At 44.1% G+C, this 12,958-nt stretch overlaps 1 protein-coding gene across 1 annotated transcript in view; it reads left to right on the forward strand.

Moving 5' to 3' along the window:
- SLC9C2 (solute carrier family 9 member C2 (putative)) overlaps positions 1-8,660 on the forward strand; it is an 84,320-nt gene extending 75,660 nt beyond the window's left edge. The window contains exons 25-27 of the mRNA XM_053909275.1: positions 4,534-4,719; positions 6,152-6,236; positions 8,320-8,660. Of these exons, the coding sequence (XP_053765250.1) occupies positions 4,534-4,719; positions 6,152-6,236; positions 8,320-8,453 (405 nt within the window). The 3' untranslated portion in view covers positions 8,454-8,660. The remainder of the gene's footprint in view (positions 1-4,533; positions 4,720-6,151; positions 6,237-8,319) is intronic.
- The last annotated feature ends 4,298 nt before the right edge of the window (positions 8,661-12,958 follow it).

The following is a 12,958-nucleotide window of genomic DNA, read 5'->3' on the forward strand; positions in this document are numbered from 1 at the left end:
GCAAATACTTGGTGCCCAGGAAGAGACAAGCCACGCACACTTGGGGAATCAGGAAAAGACTGTTTACTGCGCACTGGTCCTGGCCCAGCAGAGTCACCTCCAAAGGCTGAGCCCCGAACCTTGGCATCAGCCTGTTATTATGGCTGGGATGGTAGCAGGTTGAGAGACAAAAGACAAAGGGGAGGGGGCACTTATCAGTGGTGCTATCTGGGCAGTTCATGGACACAGGAGGCAAACAAGATTGCAGAAGCCAAAAGTATGCAGGGGAGTATCCAGCTTCCAACATCTGGCTGGCCCCTTTTATCTTGTTTTTATTAGCTTTTCTTCTCAACAGAATCCGAAGCAGGTTCCAGGCTCCGAGCTGTCAGCACAGAGCTCAACGTGGGGCTCGAACCCACGAACTGTGAGATCATGACCCAAGCCGAAGCTGGATGCTTAACCGACTGAGCTACCAAGGCATCCCTGGGGTGGTGTTTCTTATAGTCTCCTCTACCTATGTTAATATGAATCTACTGTCTTTTTAAAATCTTTATTGGGGTGACCGAGCCTCTTTTATGAACTTTTTCTCCAACAAGTAATAGCGTTGGCATAATTTACAATCCATATTTATATCCTATTTAATAATTATTTGAGCCCCTATTATAAGTTAGGAACTGGGAAAGTGACAGACCAGAGTTCAACAATGTTTGTTGCATCTCAGTAAAATGAGACTGGATATGAATGTTGGGTTAAAAGATTCGCACGTCTGAAAAGAATGAGAAGACAAGTCACAGAGTGGGAGAAAATATATATTTGCAAAAGACACATCTGATACAGGACTGTTACCTAAAATATACAAATAACTTTTAAAACTCAACAATAGGAAAACAAACAACCCAATTAAAAAATGGGCCAAAGATCTTAACAGACCCCTCACCAAAGAAGATATACAGATGGTAAATAAACACGTTCTATCTACATCATATATCCTCAGAAAAATGCAACATTGTGATTCCATTATGCACCTATTAGAATGGCCAACATTTGGAACACTGAGAGCCCCAAACGCTGGTGGGGATATAGGGCAACAGGAACTCTCATTCATTGCTGGTAGGAATGCAAAATGGTACAGCTACTTTGGAAGACAGTCTGGAGGTTTCTTATAAAACTGAACATACTCTTACCATATGATCCAGTAATCAGTATCCTTGATATTTACCCAAAGAAGTTGAAAACTTATGTTCACACAGAAATCTGAACACATATATTTATAGCAATTTTATTCGTAATTGCCAAAACTTGGAAACAACCAACAAAAATGTCCTTTAGTAGATGAATGGATAAATTCATTCCTCTGTGGCACATCCAGACAATGGAATATTATTCAGTGCTAAAAAGGAATGAACTTGGGGCGCCTGGGTGGCTCAGTTGGTTGAGTGTCCAACTTCAGCTCAGGTCATAATCTCACGGTTCGTGGGTTCAAGCCCCGTGTCAGGCTGTGTGCTGACAGCTCAGAGCCTGGAGCCTGCTTCGGATTCTGTGACTCCCTCTATCTCTGTGCCTCCCCTGCTTGTACTCTGTCTCTCTCTGTCTGTCTGTCTCTCTGTCTGTCTGTCTGTCTCTCTCAAGATATAAAATAAACATTAAAAGATTTTTAAAACATTTTTAAAAGGAAATGAACTGTCAAGCTGTGAAAAGCCATGGAAAAAAAACCTAGACACATATTACCAAGTGAAAGAGGCCACCAGAAAAGGTTACACACTGTGCGATTCCAATTGTAGGACATTCTGGAAAAGGCAAAACTACGGACACAATAAAGAGATCAGCGGTTGCTAGGAGTTGGGGCAGGACGAATAAATAGAGGATGTTAGGACAGTGAAACCACTCTGCATGATACTGTCACAATGGATACATGTCATTACACATTTATGCATAAAATTTACAACACCAAGAGTGAACCCTAAAGTAAAACTATGGACTTTGGCTGATTATGATGTGTCAGTGTAGGTTCATCAGTGGTAATAAATGTACCACTCTGGTGCCGGATATTGATAGTGGGGGAAATTATACACATGTGGAGGCTGGAGTATATGTGAAATCTTTATACCTGTCTCTCAGTTTTGCTGTGAACCTAAAACTACTCTAAAAAATTCTTTAAAAATTAGCATGTCATGCTAAGGAAGTCATGTTTCTTTACTATGTGGCAATAATTTTCAGAAAAATTTTAGTGGAAGGGCAAAAAGATTTAGATTCTTCTCCTTTCCTTTTGCTTTGCCTCTTCATGAGAAGGTGGACACATTTAGGGTCTAGTATGAAACTCCAGAGGAGAGAATTAAGACCAATAGGTTGAAAGCGTACAGAGTCAGATTTGACTCAATAATAAGGTGAATGTCCTTTCATTTGTTTTTAATGTTTATGTATTTTTGAGAGAGAGAAACAGAGCATGAGCAGGGGAGGGGCAGAGAGAGAGGGAGACAGAATCTGAAGCAGGATCCAGACTCCGAGGTGTCAGCACAGAGCCCAATGCGGAGCTTGAAATCATGGACTGTGAGATCATGACCTGAGCTGAAGTCGGACCCTTAACCGACTGAGCTACCCAGGTGCCCCTCCTTTCATTTTTTAAGAAAACAATTTGAAAGCCATGCATATTTATTATCTAAATTAGAAAATACAAATACAAAACATAAGAAAATAGTAATAACTTTCTAGCCTGATTTTACTCCCCCAGAGAATCTCTATCTAACACTTTGGCTTATCTCCTTCTAGTCTTTTCCCATCAAAGAACTAGCCAATTAAGACTTTTAGAACCTATATAAAGAGGTTTAGAAACACTGATAAGCTTATGCTGCAAACCCTCCTCTAAATCATAGAACTCAAAATTTACATGCATTTAACAGCCAAAATAAGGAGCTTGGGTGACTCAGGTGGTTAAGCATCCAACCCTTGATCTTGGCTCAGATCATGATCTCACAGTTCGTGGCTTCAAACTTCCGCATTGGGCTCTGCGCTGACAGTGTGAAACCTGTTTGGGATTCTCTCTCTCTCTCTCTCTCTCTGCCCCTTCCCTGCTCACACTCTCTGTCTCTCAAAATAAATAAACTTAAAAAAAAACCAAACATTAAAAAAAACCAAAAAGCTTATTTTTTAAAGATTTTCTCCTTGTAAAATTTTGGATATTTGCTAATTTTCTTATGCTTTTCATGCCCCAGGTGAGCTGCTGCTCTCAGCAGTTAAGTGTTCAGTCTGCCCATTAGGGACCAAGGTCTGAGGGCAGGGTCACATAGCTGTGCACGGAGTGAGGGCACTGTCCAGGGGATTCCTACCATGGGACTGACCTCTAAGCAGGTGTACTAGTTTGCTGGGGCTGCTGTCACAAAGTACCACAACCTGGGGGGCTTAAACAACAGAAATGTATTGTCTCATAGTACTTGAGGAGAAATCTGAAATCGAGGCGTTGGCAGGGTTGATTCCTACTAAGAGGTATGAGGGAGGGAGAATCTAGTCTAGGCCTCCTCCTTGACTTGGGGATGGCGGTCTTCATCCCACATGGAGTCCCCCTGTATGTGTACCTGTGTCCAAATCTCCCCCTGGCCTTTTTTTTTTTTAAAGTAAGCTTTATAACCAGAGTGGGATTTGAACTCAAGACCCTGACATCAAAAGCTGAATGCTCTATTGACTAAGCCAGCCAGGAGCTCCCAAATCTCCCTAAGGACATCAGCCATATTGAATTAGTTGTTCATCCTACTCCAGTATGACCTCATGTGAACTTAAACAATTATATCTGCAATGACCCTATTTCCAAATGAAGTCACATTCTTTATTTATTTAAAAAATTTTTTTAATGTTTATTTATTTTTGAGAGAGAGAGACAGTGAAAGCCAGGGAGGGGCACAGAGAGAGAGAGAGAGAGAGAGAGAGAGAGAGAGGGAGACACAGAATCCAAAACAGGCTCCAGGCTCCGAGCTGTCAGCACACAGCCTGATGCAGGGCTTGAACTCACGAACTGTGAGATCATGACCTGAGCTGAAGTCGGATGCTCAAGTGACTGAGCCACCCAGGTGCCCCAACAAAGTCACCTTCTAATGTACCGGGGGTCAGAACTTTAACATACAAATTTTTGGGGGACACAAGTCAACCCATACATAATAGCTCCCTTCCAGCTCTGAGGACTACAATTCTGAGCTTTGAAGTATGACTCAGACTCAGTATATTGCCTTGTTTTGTTTTAGCTTTTTGCTATTGTTTGTTCACTTGTTAAGTGGGGTGTTTGCTTACTGCTTGGTAAAACTGAATCCACAAAGCATAGCTGACCACCCTGCTGAGGCTGATTGAGAGGTCATGCCAGCCTGTAAATCAGGGCCACTAGTAGTAATGATGTAAAAACTCTTGAGTTATAATCTTGTCAGAGGCCATTCTGAACTCTAAATAAATTATTTCTGTTGGTCTTAGGGTCCATATGCCTTTTGACAAGCCTGTAAATCAGTGAGTTTGCTTTCTTCTTGATTCCATGTGTCATCTGGTATGATTCATAGAAAAAATGTCATTTTATCGTAGAACTTAGAGTTTCAGAAGTGTGCGGCGTCCAATCTGGCATATGTGGAGACTTTATCAAGCTATAACGAAATGGTCATCGATAATGTGACTATGAAATTCGTTATTATTGTGTATGGCAGTGTGATTGATACTAAGACAGAGGTACAATATCTTGCACCTTGCATTTTGCCTAAAACCTGTGAGCAGGTAAGGACCGTTATTTCTAAAGAGTCATTTGCTTTCCATGGTGCCCCATAAGTGACTTTAAAACTCAACCGACCACCCTAAAAAGAAATTTAACCTGTAGTTCTTACCGCCCTTAACAAAACAGAGCATGCTGAGGGCTTCCCATGTACAGTTGTGAGGGTTGGGCCCTACACAAGAGTGTGCCCAAGGGGGGAACCGAGAGCTGGAATCTGCCTACTCTCTGCTTGCCAAGCCATTTGCCCTGGAGTAGGGTTGTACTTCCCAAAGGATGGGAGACATTTTTCCTTAGTTCACACCGAGGAAATGACACCATATGCTAGTGTGGCTCTGAAGGGGTCTGCACTGGTTAGTAAGAAGAAAGTTGAGTAGGGGCCACATCACTTTGTTGCCACGTGAGGGGCTGTGAGCATACCTTGACAGTGGGCCCTGGATATCACCATTCCATGGATCTGTGAGGGAGAAGAGTGTGAACACCAAGGGTGTGATAGGATGGGGTGGCAGGAAGGTGGAGCACAGGAGCGGGGAGGAGGAAGAGGGAGTGAGAAGAGCTGACCTGTCCTTAATTGGGTAGGACGTTTCTCCTCTTGAGGAGAGACCCTTTCTGCCGGTTCATTTATTAAATGAGAGGTTGTTAACTAAATGAAAAATTTATGTCTTGGAAAAGTTGGTAAACCTCCTAAAAAGTGCATTCGTCCCTTTCACAACATTATTATTTTGTACCTCTCAGCAATTCCGAGGATGATGGTAATTTAAATGCTTTTCTAATAGAAAATGAAAATCGCTTTAGCTTTGAGGCAGGGAACAGCAGGAGCTGTTTGGGATCAGGCATACTTGGGTGTAAAGCCTGGCCCTTGTGCCCACCAGTGTGGGAGCCATAGGTGACCTGCCTTCTGACCCTCAGTTTCCTATTCGTGAAGTTAGGAAAACCTTAGGTCATCTCCTAAGGTTCTTGTGAGGATCCAGGGAGAGGGGACCTGGTATCTAGAAATGATAGTTATAATTGTTACTTGCACCCTACTTGCCTTCTGGGAGGGCAAATTTTGGAGGACACACAGGGCAAAAGTTCTGAGAAAAGAAGACAGTCCTGCTGTCTGGGACGGCAGGGCCCTGAGCCCTTGGACATCCATGTAGGGATAAAAGTAAATTGAGTGTATGTTGGGGGTTTCCCTGTTTTCCCAAACAGAATTTCCAGTCTGGTTACAAGTAAGGTGTGGAAAGTTCCTTCCTGATAATTGTAAATGTGCAAAAGGTAATTTTCTGGGCCAAGACTTCATGAAACCATGTTAGAGGGGATTTGAAATGAAAAAGAGAGCTTAGGGTTGAAGCCCAGTTCTGAGTTTTGGCTTATTTCTTATATTCTTTGAAAAGGTTAGGAAGCAGCCAGCTTAGAGATCAAAGTCTGCTCTTTTGACTAACTTCTTTTCTTCTTTAGATTCAGGGAACTTCAGATTTAAGCAAGCTGCTGGTTATCCAAGCATCCAAGCCTGCCAAAAATACCAATGACTCCAAAGTCATGGGTAAGGAGTAGCCCTTTCCGTGATAGGAAAACCATGAAACATTCATCTAATTCTAAGAAAATGATCTGAGGGTATTGCGTGGGTTTATCACCAGTCTCCATCCTTGGGCCCACCCTGGCCTCCATGTTACTTCTGGGAGGCCACCTGAGTCCTCCAGACGCTGAGGTAGCCTTTCTCTCTCCCGTCCCTTCCTTCACAGCTGGTGTAGAGCAGCTTCTGTGTGGTACTCTGTTCCCGTCCTGGCGGCCTGGAGACCCACCGTGCTGCTGGGGGTAAAGCAGGAATGGGGCGGGCATAGACTTTCTCACAGTGCGTCCAGGGATGGAGAGCTGGTGTGTTCCCAACAATCAAAGGGAATATGGAACCTGAACCAGGCTCTTTGACTACTCCAAACCAGTCGCAGCCACAACTCAGCTGTCTTGCTTGAGGTGCGCTTCCATAGTTACAACCTAATTACAATCGCTAAACGTGTATTAGTGCCCCGCTGCATGTATCACGGTGCTAAGCAATATTACTGAGCAGATGAGGTAGCAACGCCTTGCTCTAGAGAAAATGCGCTGAAATCTTTCACGTAGTGCTCGGCATCCCTGCCTTGCCAAGCCCAGTGTTTTCATTTCCCCAACTGCCCGAGCTCGGAACCAGGCAGCCTTAATATGCCTCTCTAACTGGCACCATCCTGGTGTTTCTGACCCGCATGATCTGCTAGCTTAGAGGTTATGCAGTTCTTCACGAATTGTTACTTCGGGGGGAGGGGCTTACATGATTTCAAACTGCGTGCAGAAAGTGCATTTTATTAATATTTTATACCTCATTTCTCATTTGCACGATTCTTGTAAGACGCAGCCCCATCGTGTGCTGGGCACTGTGCCAAGCGCTAGGCGGTGAGCAAGCCAAACCAGGTGTCTGCCCTTGTGAGGAGGAGAGACAGACATTCAATAAGTGATTCCACTTCTGCCCTAGCAGCAAATTCAACCTCAGGCATTCTTGTAGCTTACTTTCTAGGCCCTGTTCTGGGTCACGTGCAGCACTTGATTTGGGGGAGTTCTCTGTGTTCCCAGCTCTCCTGTCCAAGCTGGCTTAACACTGAGATAGTCGTTACCCCTAGCCCTCACAGTGTCTTCAGTTTGCCTTTCACAGCACTCTTGGGGCACTGGGGTCTAGGCTTTGGAGCTCAGAGCCTAGCGTCAGCCCCCTTGGGGCACCCCGAGGGCTTTTGAGTCAGAGATCTTAGCACTGCCAGAAGCAGGGTACAGGTCCTCCTCTGTTCCTGGGCCTGTAGGCCTCTCTCTTTCTTCGGGCTCTCTGCAATCACTTTTAGACCGAGGGTAATATATCATGCTTTATTTCCCGATGAATTTGGAACGAGAATCATAAATGGTAGGTCAGTGCACTGGATTGGGCCCACATATATGTTTTCTTTTAAAAATTTAAAATAAGTTGCAGGGGTGCCTGGGTAGCTACGTCGGTTGGGCATCTGACTTCAGCTCGGGTCATGATCTCGTGGTACATGAGTTTGAGCCCCTCGCCGGGCTCTGTGCTGACAGCTTGGAGCCTGGAGCCTGCTTCTGGTTCTGTGTCTCCCACTCTCTCTGCCCCTGCCCCCCTCACACTCTGTCTCTCTCACTCTCAAAAATGAATAAATGTTAAAAAAAATTTTAAAAATTTAGAATAAGTTGCAAAAGATGAACATCGACAAATTTCACATAAAAAAAATCCAGATTTTGAGCTTTTCCTGAAAAACTCAGAAAGTCTGCTAACGCTTGGGCCTCGTTCCTGTATGTAGCAACATTCAGAGCTGGTTGTGGGGGAAGCAGATAATGTGCAGTTTGCCACAGTCCACACCTCACCCTCTTGTCTTAGGTATGGCCTGCTTCCTCTTTTATGTGACCTCCCTGTTCTCATTTGAGTTTGTCGGCCCTTCCATTAGGTTCTGGGGACCCTAAGAGCAAACGCCCTTGAGGGAAGAAAGGGAAGAAAGTAAAGAGCTCATATGAAAGGGGGGGAAGGGAGACCTACTGAGAGAAAGCAAATTGACATTTCAGAATATTCTTCTGCTACCTTTACTCTTAAATTCCTAATTTAGTTTTTCTGTCTGATGCATGTATTTGGATTGGTTCAGTCAACACTGGTCTTCGAACAACCCACAGAGAATATAATTGGAAGAGAAAAAAGGAGGTAAGAAACTTGACACATGGATTAGATTTTGTCTTACTGTGAATATTAAGCCACATAGCTGGAATCAATTGTGAAGCCAAGTAGCAAAATGTAGGTGGTAAGAAAAGAGATTCATAGTGGCAGCTCATTAATTTAGAAAAATTGGGATAAAACTCATCTGGATTATTAAAAATATTTTTTGAATGTTTATTCATTTAAAATTTTTTTTTTAATTTTTATATTTATTTATTTTTGAGAGAGAGGGAGAGACAGAACGTGAGCAGGGGAGGGGCAGAGAGAGAGGGAGACACAGAATCCGAAGCAGGATCCAGGCTCTGAGCTGTCAGCCCAGAGCCCGATGCGGGGCTCAAACCCATGAACCGCGAGATCACGACCTGAGCCAAAGTCGGACACTCAGCCGACTGAGCCACCCAGGCGCCCCTGAATGTTTATTCATTTTTGAGAGAGAGAGAGAGAGCGAGAGAGAGAGAGCGCAAGCGGGGGAGGGACAGAGAGTGAAGGAGACACAGAAACCGAAGCAGGCTCCAGGCTCCGAGCTGTCAGCACAGGGTTTGAACACACAAACTGTGAGATCATGACCTGAGCCAAAGTCGGGCACTTCACCGACTGAGCCACCCAGGTGTCCCTCACCTGAATTATTTAAAGATGAAAATGATAGAATGTTTCTGGAAGATGTGATTTTGCCCTGGGCTGCCCCCACCCTCTGGCTCAGTTTCCCCCCTGTGCACCTCCTTCCCAGTAGCTCAGTAGTAGGGATCTACGGGTTAAAGATGGGGAGGGTCATGCCATGCGCACAAACTAGATGTTAGCATCCACAGGCCTGTGCCTCTCCGTGTGGAGTGTGTATTCCCTGAGGATGTGGGTGCTGTGCCCGGGGGATGTGCAGCCACAGGCTGATCCAGGGCATCTTCCTAGAGTATCAGTTTTACTTGGTGCTCTTTTAAACAGAGGAAACTCATTTAACCATTAGATTCTTTAAAATGTTTTATATTAAAACACACATGGAGTAGGATGACAAATTTGCATGAATTTTTAAGATAAAATAGAAGACTTCAGGCCATTTTATTATGGAGGGTCACTTAGGTTTTGCCCTGACATCTTTTCCTACTCTCCTCAGCAATCAGGGCTAATTTGGAAAATTTTGAGAAGTCCATGTCTGGAATGGGAGGGGGGAGGGCTGGTCACATCAGGCCAGGACAGAGTGGAGGGAAGTCTGGGGAGTGGGGGACCTGTCTGTAGGCCTAGTTACTCAAGGAGTCGCTGCCAGGGCCCCTAACAGAGGTCGTTTGGGCCCAAGCCCCCTGCACAGTAGAGGAGAATGTTGTTCTGACAGGGCGACGGGGCACTAGGTGAATGCAGAGGTGGGCCAGGGAGCAGTAAATGGGGCCAAGGATGGGCTTCAGCGGCCTCCAGCACCCTCTGTCTCCCAGCTGCGAAGTCACCCCACGTAAATACGTTTTCCAAGGGAAAATGGTATGCTGTGTAAGCGCGGCTTCAAGAGAAGACCCTTGGGCCACCACATCTCCAACCAAGGAGTCCTCCTAAGACCCTTTTAACAGAAATTCGGGGCCTGCACTGTCATTTATGACCGTCAGAGTGGTGTGCAGAGTGTTTGTTGGGGGAAGGAAAGTTGCATTGACCGAATGTGTGATTAGTGGTTCCTTTAAAGAGAGCAACTCAGTTCTTTTTAGGCAGCCTTCCTAAATGGGAAAGGACCCTCTTTCACAAATGGGAAAGGACCCTGTTTCATAAATGGGAAACCTAATGGGGGGTCAAGTAATTGGCTTCATTGACTCCTCATTTTCACTGTTCTTTTCCAGGCCCCATTATTTTAAAAAGGTCCTCCTTGTGATTTAGGGACAAAGTTTCCGGTTACCTGGGAATCAGTCACAGAGTTACCCGGAATTCAACTCTCCTGACATTTCTCTTTTCCTGAAGTGCACCTTTGTTTGACTACTCTTAGTGAATTAATGTAGTATCTCTTTCCAAGATGATGCTTGATAGCACAGAGATGCATATGTATTTACTCGTAACTGATCTCTCAAAGCCCTTAATATGTAAGATCTTTTAGAGGGAACGTTCCAGATAATAAAATGTGAATTTTCAGTTAAGTTTTCTGATTGCATTTTGATAGTTCATGTTTTTTCCTGAAATGCTCATAGTCTAATATTTTGCTTTTGACTTTCCTTTATAGTTGGAAACTGGACCCTATTTTAAAAAGGAATACTAGTGGTGCTAAGGTGATATGTGGAGTCAGGTAAAAGACTGAGCTAATATCCTGGCTCACGTGCTGAAGGATCACCTGGCAAGGAGGTTACTCAGAAGTTGCTGAAATGGCTAATAAATACTGCTGTATTTATTTCACAAGCAATTGAGCTGCTGGAAAAGCTCTAACTTTAAGCAGTTGCATTATACTTGAGATGTTCAAAATTCTTCAGGATGATAATATAATTCATGGCCTACCAAATGAAACCAAATAGAGCCATTTATGAGAATTCAAGTAATCAGAAGCATTGTACACTTAATATATTACTGACTGAAGCATACAACTTATATAATTTGATTTGCTGTTAATGACCCCCTAACATTTTCCAGTGAAAAGTTATTCCCTCCCTCCCCAATTTAGTATATGTTGAAAAATGGAACTATGTTCTCTAACCTTAGTTGCTGAAAGCAAAGTTTAGGAGAGGTTAATAGTCTTGCATTGCATAATACTCTTTGATATCACTTTTCAGTTTCTTTTTAAAAGTCAAATAAAGTTGAATGTTATGGTCTGATTGTTTATTATTTAGAATCCATTATGCCTTTTCATTTCAACAAGATTTCGAAAGGATATTTGATGCTCTACTCTAGGGAAAACCCTAATAGAGGTAAGAATAAGAAGAAAACGTAAGACAAAAAGTCAGGCCTATTTATTAGAACCTTTTGGACACCTGCCATAACAGGACAGTATTTCAGCGTGGACTGCGGATCACCTGAGTGTCAGCAAATACTGGATGTGGCTGTACACGTAGGAACCCGGCCACCGTGACTGAACCACAGAGGCTTCATTTTTTCTCTTTTTGATTACAGTTGATGCACTATGGTTACATTAGTTTCAGGGGCACAACATGGACAAGTGTAGACGTCACGCCGTGCTCACCACAAGCATAGCTACCATCTGTCACCACACGATGCTACTCTAACGCCATGGACGATATTCCCTGTACTATACCTTCCATCCCTGTGACTTAGTCTAATTAAAGGCTTCATTTTTCTTATAGTAACAAAACATCTAGAAATAGGCAGAAAGGGATGGGTGCAGCTGGTTGAGGAAGTAAGTTATCACGGACTAGGCTGCAGCCTCCTCATCCTCGGCCTGTGCCTTATCCCCAGGGTGGCAAAGTGACATCTGTACCTCCAGGCATCCTATTTGCTTTCCAGGAGGGCAAGGAGCTTTCTCTTTGCGAGGTTTTGCCTTTGAGTCAGGAATGGACCTCATCCCAGGCCAGCACGGTCATGTGCCTAAACCTCTCACCTTAAGATGAATTTTTGGCTGGCATCTCACTCTGCCACCCTTAATAATGATCTGGGTGGTTTTAGTGAAAAGTAAGGGGTAAGTGGATACTGGGTTAAGGGCAGTACCTGCTGTGCTCTGCGCCAGTCACATGGCTTGTTACAAATGAACACCAGCTGGCCACCTGCAGAGTCAGTCCCTGGGGGTAGGCCCCTGGGCTCTGCATTTTCACACTCCTGTGGGATTTAGTGCATTTGAAACTTGAGATACTTTGCTCTACAGTCTTGCTTAGAGGCTCATTAGCATATCTGATGGAACTAGGACATAATTCCTCCCACATACATGTTAGGATGTGTTTGGCCTAAACCCAACTCAAAAAGGCTTATGTCCTAAGGACATGTATTATTTTATGTAGTGTCAGTCAAGAGGTAAGATGGGTTCATGGTTGATGGACTCAGCGAAGATGATGATCAGATTTTTTTTCTCTCCACTTTGCTGTTGACCAGCCTCATTCTGTGGTTCCCCGTGCGCAGGTAGTCAGATGGCTGCTAGCAACAATCATGTTTTGTGTGAGACAAAAAGGAAAAAAAAAGGTCTCCGATTGCTGTCAGGATAGAATTCTTCTAGAAACTCCAATGATCCTGTTTGTGGCTCATTCTCAAGAATTGAATCACGTGCCCATTTCCGAACCAGTTACTGCCAAGAAAAGTGGTAATGACCTTTTGGCCAGTTAATACACCCTTTAAGCTAAAATTAAAGTTGTCGGGGGCGCCCGGGTGGCTCAGTTGGTTAAGTGTTCAACTTCAGCTCAGGTCATGATCTCAGTTTGTGGGTTTGAGCCCCGCATCGGGCTCTGTGCTGACAGCTCAGAGCCTGGAGCCTGTTTCGGATTCTGTGTCTCCCTCTCTCTGCTCCTCCCCCATTCATGCTCTGTCTCTCTCTGTGTCTCTCAAAAATAAAAAGTTAAAAAAAAATAAAATTAAAGTTGTATTTCCTCAATTCGCATTGCCCCAAAGGGGTGGAGCCAAATGGGAGTAAACGACACAGACAT

Source organism: Panthera pardus, unplaced genomic scaffold (genome assembly GCF_024362965.1).
Source record: "Panthera pardus isolate Hobbes unplaced genomic scaffold, ASM2436296v1 HiC_scaffold_21, whole genome shotgun sequence".
NCBI lineage: Eukaryota > Metazoa > Chordata > Mammalia > Carnivora > Felidae > Panthera > Panthera pardus.